At 41.1% G+C, this 13,909-nt stretch overlaps 1 protein-coding gene across 3 annotated transcripts in view; it reads right to left on the reverse strand.

Annotated features, from left to right (window-relative positions):
* Tmem245 (transmembrane protein 245) overlaps positions 1-13,909 on the reverse strand; it is a 117,195-nt gene that overhangs the window by 58,349 nt on the left and 44,937 nt on the right. For all 3 annotated transcript variants that reach the window (XM_045153847.1, XM_045153839.1, XM_045153841.1), the window contains 2 exons: positions 8,071-8,153; positions 4,967-5,057 (listed from right to left, as the gene is read on the reverse strand). In XM_045153847.1, the coding sequence (XP_045009782.1) occupies positions 4,967-5,057; positions 8,071-8,153 (174 nt within the window). The remainder of the gene's footprint in view (positions 1-4,966; positions 5,058-8,070; positions 8,154-13,909) is intronic.

Raw genomic sequence — 13,909 nt, forward strand, 5'->3', positions numbered from 1 at the left:
TGTATGTGTGCACACATGTGTGCGCCATGGCCACTCGCCACTGCAAATGAATTTCAGATGTCATTTTGTGCAACTGACTTTACCATGGGTACTGGGAATCAAAACAGGGTTGTCAGGCTTTAGAAGCAAACACCACAGAGCCATCTCTCCAAGCCCTAACTAAAGTTTTTAAAGATAAATTGAAAGTTATAAATGATTAAAAGAAAATTGTTCCTTTTTTCTCACTTGAGAAGATGGTGATCATTTCTCCAAACTGGTTTATAGAAACATGTAGGTACTTGTTGTCCACCTGATGTCAAGTACTTTAAACAGTTATATTTGACATAAACATATACATTTATATTTTGGTAATTTAATTGATAAACCAGATGCAAAGTAGCAAATTTCATGGAAAAGCCATTTATCACTACAAAACAGGTTACAACTTAAAATGGCTTTTACCTACATTATGTGGTCTTTAAAACAACCCAAGAGTTGAACAGAAAATGGTTTTACAGGGTTAGGGCTCCATCTCACTGGTAGAATGCATGCATGAGGCCCTGGGTTCAGATCTTAGCACCTCAGAAAAAGAAGAGGGAGTCTGTTGACACCACTTTTCTAGTAGGATGAGAAAACAGATTTACAAAGTGTCGATGAGAGGCTCAAAGTCATAGCTAGGTGACAGTGAGGATCACCCTCTGTTCCAACCACACTGGCGTTCACGTTGACCTTCTCTCCACCATTCAACCACACTTGTTACACAGAGCCACTGAATGTATTCTGCCCACAGCCTGACACATTGTTTTCCCAGACAAATTCCTCCCATCATTTGAGTATTAGTGGAAATGTGGCTACCTCAGAGACCTCACTGGACACTCAAGCTAAAGCATCAACCTGAGTTGCTCCCTACCACATTCTTGATAATGAAGCACCTAGGAGCATTTTTATTTGTGTATATGCTTAGAGACCATCTCCTCTCACCAGTGTTAAACTCTAGGAGATGGCAACTCTCCTAACTGCTGTGCCTCTGAACTGTGTGCGGCCTGAACCATGCAGACTGACTGTTGCTTCTTCATATAGGGTCATGGCAGAAGGGACAGGAAAAACACATTGCTTAGTCTCTTGCTATCCAAGGGCAGCATCTCCAGGTAGAAATTTGAATAGGGGCACACAAAGTAAAAAGTGTAATTCAAGACAGGATGCCAAGTAAACATCCAAACAACATGTACAGACACTGAAAGAAAGCTTGAAACGGCAGACTAGAACTTTCTGAATTTTCTCTGCCCTTTTCCTAAACATACTCTTAAAAAAAAAAAAAAAAAAAAAAAAAAAAAAAAAAAAAACTCTTTTCTGAGCATTGGCTATGGCTATTTTTTCCCTAGCTTTAGCTCTCTCCAGACATTAGCTGTGATAGTTCAATTTTTTTTCTTTTCTTTTTTTTTTAAGAGAGAGAATGGGCACACCAGGGCCTCTAGCCACTGCAAACTCAAGACACATGTGCGACCTTGTGCATCTGGCTTACAGGGGTGTTAAGGAATTGAGCCCAGGTTCTTAGGATTTGCAGGCAAGCGCCTTAGCCACTAAGCCATCTCTCCAGCCCAACAGTCCAATTTTTATGATTCTAAGCTAGACAAACTCTAAGGCTCATTAAAAAGTTACATCTGCAATATTGATTTTTTTTACTTTATTGAGAAATAACCCACCGACTTTACAATTCACCCATATAAATGCACAATTCAAAGGTTTTTAGGATACTTACAGTTATTTAATCATTAACATGATTAATCTAATACAATACACCCATATAAATGCACAATTCAAAGGTTTTTAGGATACTTACAGTTATTTAACCATTAACATGATTAATCTAAAAATATTTTCGTCACCTCAAAATGGAAACCATAAAACCATTAGTGGTCACTCCTTCATTCCTGCTCAAGATCCTCTATTCCTGAAACATTCACTATTGTTTCCTGTCTGGGTAGATTTGCCACTTTGGGACATTTCATAGGAATGGAATCATCTACATGAGGACCCTTATGACTTTACTTAGCATAGTATTTTCAAGGTAAATCTATGTTATAACATTCATTACTATTTACTTCATTTCTTTTTTTAGTTTTCCAAGGTAGGGTCTCACTTCAGCCCAGGCTGACCTGGAATTCACTCTGTAGTCTCAGGGTGGCCTCGAACTCACAGTGATCCTCCTACCTCTGCCTCCCAAGGGCTGGGATTAGAGGCGTACACCACTACATCCAGCTTTACTTACTTCATTTCTTTTTTTTTTTTTTTTGGTTTTTCGAGGTAAGGTCTCACTCTAGCCCACGCTGACCTGGGATTCACTATAGACTCTCATGGTAGCCTCGAACTCACGGCGATCCTCTTACCTCTGCCTCCCGAGTGCTGGGATTAAAAGCGTGCGCCACCACGCCCGGCTTCTTACTTCATTTCTTTACATAAATTTATCACCTTTGATTGGTGGGTACTAAATAACTTAGATATTATCCCTGTCTTCAAAATGAGGACTAGAAATACTCTATAACTTTGTTATGAATGTTTGACCTTCTTCAGCTGTCTTTACTTTAAAATTTTTTAATTTTAATTTTTTTAGTTTTTTATTTATTTGAGAGAGTCAGAGAGAAATACAGAGAGAATGGGTGCATCCAGGGCCTCGAGCCACTGCAAACAAACTCCAGATGCATGTGCCACCCTGTGCATCTGGCTTACGTGGGTCCTGGGGAATCAAACCAGGGTCCTTCGGCTTTGCAGGCAAATGCCTTAACCACTAAGCCATCTCTCCAACCCTTTACTTTTAAATATTAAACAAAAAGATGTCATGGAGAAATAGTGGCATCTGCCTATGAAGCCAAAGGACCCAGATTCAATTCCCCAGGACCCACATAAGCCAGATGCATAATGTCACACATACAACTGGAGTTCATTTACAGTGGCTGAAGACCATGGGGTACCTATTTGCTCTATCTATCTGCTTCTCTCTCTCTCTCTAAGTAAAATACATAAAATTGTTAAAAAGATGTCATACTATTTTTTTTCTTTTTTTAAATTTTTATTTATTTATTTATTTATTTTTAGGTGGGGTTTCTCTCTATTCTAGGCTGACCTTCACTATAAAGCCACAAGGTGGCCTCGAACTCCTAGTGGTTTCCTACCTCTGCCTCCCACATGCTGGGATTAAAGGCATGAGCCACCACACCGGCTTTGCCATACTATTGAAATCTGACATATTTCTGTATTCACCCAACGTTCCCTCTGTCCTTACTCATTCAGAATAAAAATTTCTCCCAAATGAATGAGAATAAAATGGTATGTTTCAGCAAAATAACAAGTTTACGGAAGACTGCAAGCTTTCTGTAAAAGCTGGCTCTTCCTTCTAAGACAGTTCTGAGATCCACATATACATATCTATCTTTCATTTAGTCAACACTTTAGAAGACCACCAGGTGCCAGTTGATTAAGTTATCTTGGATGACATGCGCAAACCAGTTAACGCACTATTCTCTCAACTTTCAATGACTTCACCCTTAGGTGCATGAGTATAATGAGTATCTTTCATGGCCTGAGAATGTTGTTTATGATTTTTTTTTTCATTTTTTCGAGGTAGGGTTTCACTCTAGTCCAGGCTGACCTGGAATTCACAATGTAGTCTCAGGGTAGCCTCGAATTCATGGCGATCCTCCTACCTCTGCCTCCCAAGAGCTGGGATTAAAGGTGTGTACCACCACGCCCGGCTATTGTTTATCAATTTCAAGTAAAGAATTACTACTCCAATCTTCTGTGCAGAAGTCTCACTGCAATAAATTCTGTCAGGCATATGACCCTGACTACTTTCCTATCTTAAAGTTGTAAATTATCTTTATCTTCTAGGCAATGTTGCGGAAGGTTGACCTCAAATCACATTGTGGGGGCTAACTTTTTTTTTTTGGTTTTAAGAGGTAAGGTCTCACTCTAGCCCAGGCTGATCTGGAATTCACTCTATAGTTTCAGGGTGGCCTCGAACTCAAGAAAATCCTACCTTGGCCTCCTGGGTGCTAGGATTAAAGGCATGTGCCACCACGCTCGGCATGGGGGCTAACTTTTAACTATAACAATTGTGTCTTTTCTTCTATTGCTTGCTTTCCTCTCCTAAAAAGCCCTCCTCTTCAGTCTAGTTCATCTCACGCACAAGGATACCCCTGCCTCCACAGCTTTACTCGGGTATATGCCCTTTAAATTTTATCTCAAGGGCCACCTGAAAGCACTTAACTCCAGTTCCAGCCAGAGACACACTACTAGCAAGCTACAGCAGAGTTACAAGACTGGATTTAGTCATCAGTGAGAAGCCAATGTTCTGCATGGTCACCACAGACCTGTTCTGCCTTGTTCAGTCTGTTTTCTCATCTAGAAAACAGGCAAAATAGTTCAGACCACTACAGGCTTCTTAGAACAGTTAAATGAAACTAACCGGAAAGTGCCAAGCACAGTGAGTAGCTGATATAAAGATTTATCATGGACACATTAATATCTTTTCCTCCACAAAGCCATACTTGACCACCCAGGTTTAGTGATCATTCTGTCCTAAAGAACAAGTAATGAATCAGAGCTACCTGAGAAAAAGTAATGGACCAACCCTTCAGAGTGTTCAGGTTACAGGCACTGATCAATGTCATTAACCTGAAGGTTGAATTTATTGCATGGTACTTGACAACCTGAAGATTTAATCGTATCTCAGAAATGGAAATTACTCCAAGCAGAAACTATACTTTTATTTGTTTGTTTGTTCTTCTTTTTTCAAAGTAGGGCCTCACTCTAGTCCAGGTTGACCTGGAATTCACTCTGTAGTCCCAGGGTGGCCTCGAACTCACAGTGATCCTCCTATCTTTGCCTCCCAAGTACTGGGATAACAGGCATGCACCACCACGCCTGGCAGAAACTTTGCTTTTTCAAAGCTTAACCCATAAGGACCCTGCAGAGAAAGGCACTCCCTTACCTTGTGGGTTATCCATTCTCGTCCATACTGGTACACATTGTTAGCTGCAGAATTTAGGGCTCTTTGGACCACCTGAGCCTCAGGGAGCCAACTGATTTAAAATAAAGAAAGAAAATATGAAAAAGCATACTTCCAGTAACACTTTCAACTTTATGTTCTTAAGCTAGCAATAACAAATTATCAGTCTTTCACACAAAGAAACAAACACATAACAGGTAGGAAACCTGACTATCCTAATTCTAAACTCTCAGGATTTGCCTTCCATCTCTCCTTAGGATCTAAACCTACCTACTCACCCCATTTGCTTTTCATTCTGTCCTTCCTGGTTTCTCTGTCTGCACATGACTTAGGTCATCTGGGAAAATCATTCTAGTACACAGACATATTCAACATGTGAGGCAAATTTTTCCAAGTATGGGTTTGTGAACCAGCAGCCCCTGAGCTGCTTGGAAATGAAAACACGTAGGCCCGATCCCAAACCTGCTGACAGAGAATCTTCAGTTCTAAGGCCAGCAACCTGTGTAAGAGGCCCTGCAGGCAAGTCTGATGCATGTTAAAACGTGAGACCCAATGGTTTAAATAAATAACGAACTGAGGAAGAATTCAGAAAATGAAGAGGATATCCTAGTAATTTTCAATTTTTAAAATACTTTTAGGACTGGGGAGGTGGCTCAGCAGATAAAGGAGCTTGCTTCCAAAGCCTGTCATCCAAATTCAATTCCCTAGTTCCAACATGAAGCACAAAGTGGCACATGTGTCTGGAGTCTGCACTGGCAAGAGGCCTGGCATGCCCATTCTCCCTGTCTCTAAGAGAAAAAGAGACAGTGGGCCCACCACGGCCTCTTGCCACTTTGTACACCTGGCTTTACATGAGTAGTGGGGAGTAAGCCTGGGCTAACACACTTTGCAAGCAGGTGCATTTAACCAGTGAGCCACTTCCCCACCTCTAATTTTCAATGTTTTACCCACTGAAGATCTTCTGAAGATGTGGAGAACAACTGCAGAGTTGCAGCTATACAGTCTACAAGCTTGACTTGTTTCGCAGTGAGGAGGCTTCTCCACTTTCTTGTAACTAACAAGCAGGCTGCACAAACACCTACATCACGAATCCCTTATGTATGAACAGTGCATTCCAAAAGAGAAACTATTTTTGTATGTTCTCTACACTGTTCTTCACAATATTATACACTAGACAGTGCCATTCAAAAAATTAATATTCTGGATTTCTATTATAGTGGACATAAAAGTCAAGATGCCTAGGAAAAAAAAGTCAACAAGGAAAAGAACATCAATTTGGATAAATGAAAATGTAGATCTAGCTGGGTGTGGCCTTTAGTCCCAGCACTTGGGAGGCAGAGGTAGAAGGATTACCATGAGTTCAAGGCCACCCTGAGACTATATAGTGAAATCCAAGTCAGCCTGAAGTAGAGTGAGACTCTACCTCGAAAAACCAAAAAAAAAAAAGTAGATCCAAGCATGGTGGTACATGCCTATCATCCCAGTACTTGGAAGACTAAGGCAAGAGTATCACTGTGAGTTTGAGACCAGCCTGAGCTACACTGTGGGTTCCAGGCCAGCTAGGGCTACATAATGATATCATGTTTCAGACAGAAAAGGAACAGAAAGGAAACAAAACAAAAAGAAGAGGCAAAAGTGGACTGAGAAACGAGAGTGGTAAATCTTAAGTGCTAAACAGTTTGCTCTGCAATCCAAAGACACTTCCAAATACTTGTGAGACTTTTTTTGGTTTTGAGAGGTGTATTAGGTTAAGAGAAGAAAAGTACTGAGAGCTCCTGCCATGTGGAAGGCAGGAAGGGCTAGAGAGGGGTCAGAGGGTTCTCATCTGACAAGGGAAGAATTCCCAGAACCTGGAGGTTCAGAAGCCAGCCCAGAGAGAGGCCACCCACCTGGAAAACATCTACTTGTAACTTTACTGTGGTGGGGACACTTCTTGACAAATTCCTTGGTCAGTTCATATATTTCTCAGCAAGGTAAAATTTTAGAAATGCTTATATATCTATAAGGCCTGAGAAAAAGATGCACCAACATACCAATGTTCTCATCTGTGAGAATGAAAGATGAGGAAACTATTATGATCCAGTCAAAGGCACTAGCTCCGTCCTGACCGCCCCATCATGAGCCACAGGACCAGGAACACCTGAGCAGACAGAGCTAGGAAAACTATGAATCTCAGCCTTAAGCCACCACGGCTCCTGCACAAGCTGAATGTTCATACAAAGACAGTCTCAGCCAATTATGACCTCTCTAATTCTCAACCCAGCAGAGCTCTGCTCAACATTCCTCCACATGTCCTAAAATTCTCCTAACAGAAGCAAGGAAACAAATACACAGAAATCCTTGAGACAACAGTTGACAAACTTAACTGCAAAGGACCATAAAATAACCATTTAGGCTTTGCAGAATCTGCCATTACTATTCACTTCAGCCTGTGCTTGCAGTACCAAGTCAGCCAGAGTCAGTAAATAAATAAATAGCCATGGCTCTGCTCCAACTACTTTACTTACAAAAACAAATGGTCTGAGCCAGTTTGACCAACCCTCCTCAAAAAAAATACAAAATGGGAAGATGTCAAGAATTATACAGAAAGTCAAAGAGTTATATGTCCTAGCACGAAATTCACTTCAGTTGGAAGCACTGGCCATACACACACACACACACACACACATATGCATACATACATACACACATACATATACATACAAACACACACACATATGAATGAATGCAGATTCGGGGACTGGGAAATTTTTATTTCACGTTCATAAACCTGTCATCCATCTTCCTCATCTGTGAAATGGGGATGTCATTAACCTACTCCAAGCAGTCATTGTGAGGAACCAACATAAAGCAGATGAAAATTGTAAACATGCCACAAATTACAAATCAACAAATATAAGACATCAGTCATCATACACTGTTCTTAAATTGTAAGCACTCCCCCTGTGTGTCCCCAGTATTATTCATGAGAGCATGGGCAAACGCTATCGTTTATCTTCCAAGGCAGCTGTATCAATGACGACTGTTCATGCAAACAAACGCTGACACTAGGTCAACTACCTGCTTTTCTCAACAAGCATTCTTACTTTGCCCACTCCGGGTGGTTTGCTAGCGTTTCATTGATCAGGCTACTTGTGACTTCAATCATGTGTACACTCTCTTGATGTACCTGGATTACGGACAAGAAGAGAAAAGAATCTCAGTAACAGACCCAGTCTATACCTTCTTTTCCTGCTCTGATGGAACAGTGCTTTTAGAGTCAAATGATTATATATCTTCATGTAATTAATTTAACAACAAGCACTGACAAATTGCTATACATGATGTCCTATGAAATACACTAGAACAAACACATACAACATAGCTCCTTTTCTTCATGCTCGACAATTTACTTAAAAAATACGTAAATCAGTATACACAAATACTTAACACATATACATATTTTGCACATATGTATGTATATATGTGATTATAGATTACTTATATGTTTGTATTATCTATATATAGATACCAGCAATACCAACACCATGAGCTAAGAGAATTTTATCACATAGTGAGAAATACAGACAAAGAAGCATAGGAATATAAAGTTTGTTATACAGGAAAATCAAGTAAAATTGCATCTCTGAATTTTCCTGGCCCAACTACCAACAAAATGAAAAAGATAAAGAAGAAACAAACCAACTGGAGTAGTATAGTGCATGAGGCAGAAGAAGGAGGATCATGAGTTGAAGGCCAGCCAGTATGGGCTACATATCAAGACTCTACCTCAAAACAGATGAACAACAAAAAGCAACAGAACAGATAAAAAACAGTGATTGACGATACTTAAGTAAAAAGACGAGGACACTACTTGGAAGACCTCAGGTAATGAAATAATACATTCTGGAACCTAACAAGGAAGTTTAACAGCTCACTACTAAACTGATTCCCCACACCAGATGCTGCACAAATGAGCTGACAGATTCCTGAGATTCATATGTAATATGCAAATCTGTTTAAAGAAAACCATACCCTGTCCTTTTAGGACTAAAGGGGGACAAAAACATAGTGGGGAGAAATGAATGTCACAGCCATCTACAACCCAGTTCTTTCTGCCTTTACTCTTCAGCAAGAGATTCAGAATATGTAAGGAATTGGGAGATGATATAGCTTTATCCAAGCAGGTTAGAAAAAGAAAAGGCCAGGGCTGAAGAGATGGCTTAGCGGTTAAGGCGTTTGCCTGGGAAGCCAAAGGACCTCGGTTCAATTCCCCAGGACCCACGTAAGCCAGATGCACAAGGGGGCGCAGGCATCTGGAGTTTGTTTGCAGTAGCTGGAGGCCCTGGCATGCCCATTCTCTCCCTCTCTTCCCCCCTCCAATAAATAAATAAAGTTTAAAAATAAAACATTAAAAAAGAAAAAGAAGAGCCTGATACAGCAACTGCAAATCACCTAACAAAATGGAGACAGACAGTCCACCTGCCCTAACAAAGTTACACCCACCCACTTAAGCCGTCACCCCACCCATTTCCAATTCCCAGCAATATCAAACATAATGTGAAGTGGGTGACAAACCAATTTCAGAAACATGGGGAAAGAATCTACTTAAATAGAACTGGGAGCTGGGCATGGTGGTATACACCTTTAATCCCAGCACTTGGAAGGCAGGTGCAGGAGGATCGCTGTTGAGTCTGAGACCAGCCTGGAACTACAAAGTGAGTTCCAGGTCAACCTGGGCTAGAGTAAGTCCTTACCTCAAAAAAAGGGGGAAGGTGGGGAGATGGCTCAGTGGGTAAAGTGCTTGTCAGATAAGCATGAGGACCTGGGTTCAACTCCCTAGTACTTAAAGGCCTATATTCCCAGTGCTAAGGAGACAGAGACAGGAGAATTCCTAGGGCTCAGAGTAACTAGTAGCCAAAGTGGTATGTAGCAGGATCAAATGAGAGACTATCTCAAAAATAAGAGATGGCTTAGTGGTTAAGTGCTTGCCTGTGAAGCCTAAGGACCCCGGTTTGAGGCTCGATTCCCCAGGACCCACATTAGCCAGATGCACAAGGAGGCGCACGTGTCAAGTGTTCTTTTGCAGTGGATGGAGGCCCTGGCGCGCCCATTTTTTCTCTCTCTCTCTATCTGCCTCTTTCTCTGTCTGTCGCTCTCAAATAAATAAATAAAAATAAACAATTAAAAAAATAAGATGGAAAGCAAACTGAGGAAGGCACTGGGTACATGTATACCCACATACATGGAGTACACACACACACACACACACACACACACACACACACACACACACACACGGGAAAAGGCCAGATCAGACAAGATCTTAACAGACTATGTGAGAAACCTGACTTCCAGGGATCAGGGAAACTACAAAGGACTTAAGCTTAGAAGTGATAACACTATTTTTTACACCTTTAAAGTAAATTTTGATGCTGTGTTGAAAACAGAGTATGGGTGAAGCATGGAGATCTGAAGGGAAGGCACAACTTCAGCAATGCAGTAGTGGTGGAGCCATCAGAGGACAAGCTCAGAGCACTGGTCCTCTCCTACCTTGTTGGACATAGGGTCTCTCTTGTAGTTTTGCTGCTAGGAAGATCACACTAGCTGCTTTTCACCAATGAGCCACTGTCCAAGCCCTGAGACAGGTGTTTTTCATTTTACTGAAGTTTTTTTTCCTGTTCATTCTCCATTTTCAGTTTAGTATTTCCACTAACTTTGGGTTTAATTTGCTTTCTTTTTTGCTACCATCTTAAGGTAGAAACTTAAATCACTGATCATTGATATTTGTGTTTTAGGTAACAGAAATTCAATGCTACAAGTGAGCACTGTTTCGATGCATCTCACAACTTGTGACAAGCGATGACTTTGTGTCCACTTCCAGTGTTCTCTAACCGTCCTTGTAATGTCCTCTGTGACTCACAGGTCTTTTCATGGTGCTTCCCATCTCACTATTTAGAGACTTCCTAATTTCTTTGCTTTTGGGGGTAGAGGGATGGTGGGATTAAGCTGAGGGCCCTGCACATGCCATGCAAATGCTCCACCACTGAGCTGTATCTTCAGCCCTCCAAGATTTGTTACTAGTTTCTAATTTAATTCTATTCTGTCAGAGAGCATGGCCTATGATGTCTTAATACTAAATTTATTAAGCATATTGTTCATCCTGGTGAATGTTTCACATCTACTTGAAAAGAATATAGTTCCTAATTGTCAATTAGGTGAGTGGCAGTGCTTAAAAACTTCTAAATATTCTTATTCTGATTGTTTTGGTGCAGGTGTGCACACACATGCACTTGTGCATGCACATGTGTGTGCAAGGACACCAAAGAACCTCATGTGTCCCCCACCTTCTTTGAAACAGGATCTCCCAATGGCCTGGATATAGCCTACTTAGGCTATACTGCCTTGCAAGCAAGCCACAGGGATGCATACATCTCCACTTCTCTTATGCTGGGATTTTAAGTATATACCACCTTGTCCAGCAATTGTTACATGGGCACTGCTGATCAAACTCGGGTCTTCATGCTTGCTAGGAAAACACTTTAATGACTGAACTGTCTCCAGCCTCATATTCTTATTCATTTTCTATCTACTTATTCTCTCGTAAAAGCAGTACTGAATCTTTAACTATATACATAGATTTATCTATTTTTCCTTTTATTTCTGAAAATATACTTGAGTGCTCTGGTGTAACGTTGTCTCTTAATGCAATACAACTTTTATTATGAAAAGTTCTAATTTTTACCTAGCAATACTTTCAATGAATTTTGTTGGACATTAATATAACCACATCTTTTCTGTTTGTGGTTTTCAAGGTTTATCTTTAAGGACCCTTTTACTATCAACAATTTATAAATCTGGGAGGGTGTTTATCTGAAGGTGCAAACTGCTTCATATCCAATCTGACAATCTGCTTTTGAATCGCTTAGTTAGCTCACATGTGATGTCGTGATACATTAATTATGTGAGACACACTGATATGACTCGACTGAAGTCTGTCACTTGCTAACTACTCTCTATCTGTCCCATATCTATTGTTCCTATGTTCCCCCCTCAAAACCTTCTTTTGTGTTCTGCAAATAGTTTCTGGTTTACATTTCATTTAGTAGCTGCTATTCAACTTACTTAAGACTTAGAACATCTTTAACTTGTCACAATTTATGTCAAGTATTATTGACATATACATAAATCTACTTGTAATAACTACGATCAATATGGTTCATTTCCCAAACCCCTTCTTTGTGCTACTGTATACTAAGTATGTATACTGTGCATGACTACATCACCTATATATAAAAGTCCACAACAGTACTACAATTTTTCTTTACATTATTTCCTGTTCAAACAAACTACAAGCATGAAGGGAAATAGGACTTCTCTATGTCCTCAAGTAGGTATCAAGAGCTCTTCAGTCCTTCTTTTGGAACCAGGTTATGTCTGGAGATTTTCTGTTCAGTCGAAAGAAATTCATGCTGTTAAAGACAGGGTCTCATTCTGTAGCCCAGGCTGGCCTCAGACTCACAATCCTACAACCTTGACCTTTAAATGTATCACTCTGTCTTTCCGTGCTCACTGTGAGGTGTGGAAGCTGTCACAGAGGGCGACTGTGTCCTCCTGTGTGGTGCGTGGCTACTTTCACCAAGACTTTCTTTCCATCTTTGGCTCTGAACAGCTTTACTGGGGTATGGTAAGGTATGGTTTTGTGTTTAATCTGAGGGTTTGTTAAACTTTTCTTCTTTTTTTTTGGTTTTTTGAGGTAGGATCTCACTCTAGCTCAGGCTGACCTATGTAGTCACTATGTAGTCTCAGGGTGGCTTAGAACTCAAGGCGATACTCCTACCTCTGCCTGCCAAGTGCTGGGATTAAAGGCATGCACCACCACGCCCGGCCTCTTCTCGTTTTTAAGTTAAAACTTTGCACATGGGCTGGAGAGATGGCTTAGCGGTTAAGCGCTTGCCTGTGAAGCCTAAGGACCCCGGTTCGAGGCTCGGTTCCCCAGGTCCCACGTTAGCCAGATGCACAAGGGGGCACACGCGTCTGGAGTTCGTTTGCAGAGGCTGGAAGCCCTGGTGGGCCCATTCTCTCTCCCTCTATCTGTCTTTCTCTGTGTGTCTGTCGCTCTCAAATAAAAAAATTAATTAATTTTAAAAAATATATTTAAAAAAAAAAAACTTTGCACATGTACAGACACACCAGGATCCCTTGCTGCTGCAAACAAATGCCTATCTGGCTTTATGTGGGTGGCTTGGGAGTTGAAGCCTGGTCAGCAGGCTTTGCAAACAAGCACCTTTAACTGTTCAGCCATCTCTCCAGCCCCTTGTGGGAAGTCTTCAATTCGCTGCTGCTTTTTGATTTTTTAATCAAACATGGGACATATTCAATTATTCTTTCTTCAAATACTTGGTTCTACTATATTTTTCCTTCTTCTCATGTCCCAGTATGCCAATTATCTACCTACTAGAATACTTGATATTAATGCTGAAGTTCTGCTCAGCTCATAAGACCTGTCCAATGGCTGTGACATTGCTAACTTTCCTGAGGAGATGTGAACAAACATCTATCCACCTCAGAGCAACAGCAGACCAAAGAAACAACTCCATCCAAGTCTACTACCTTGATCAACCAATGAGTTCAGCTGGGGTTATTCACAGGAGCATGGGTGAGAGGTTACTGACAAGAACATGGGCAACTTAAGAAGGGACTACACCACAAAGTGATTATCCCCCATCACCAATTATTTACATATCCCTGGGAAAGGGTGGGGCCTGTGTGCCTCATGAGGTGTCTGCCAACAGTGCCGCCTTGTGTGACTCTGGTCAACTGCCTCATGTGCCTAGGGCTTCCCCTGTACCAGGAAGGCTGGTGCTCCCAATGCTGCGAGGGTGTGCCGTGGATAACATAACTGCTGCAATGGCCCTGCTAGGCCCAAGAACAGTGTTCCACAAC

Source organism: Jaculus jaculus, chromosome 1, assembly GCF_020740685.1.
Source record: "Jaculus jaculus isolate mJacJac1 chromosome 1, mJacJac1.mat.Y.cur, whole genome shotgun sequence".
Classification (NCBI taxonomy): domain Eukaryota; kingdom Metazoa; phylum Chordata; class Mammalia; order Rodentia; family Dipodidae; genus Jaculus; species Jaculus jaculus.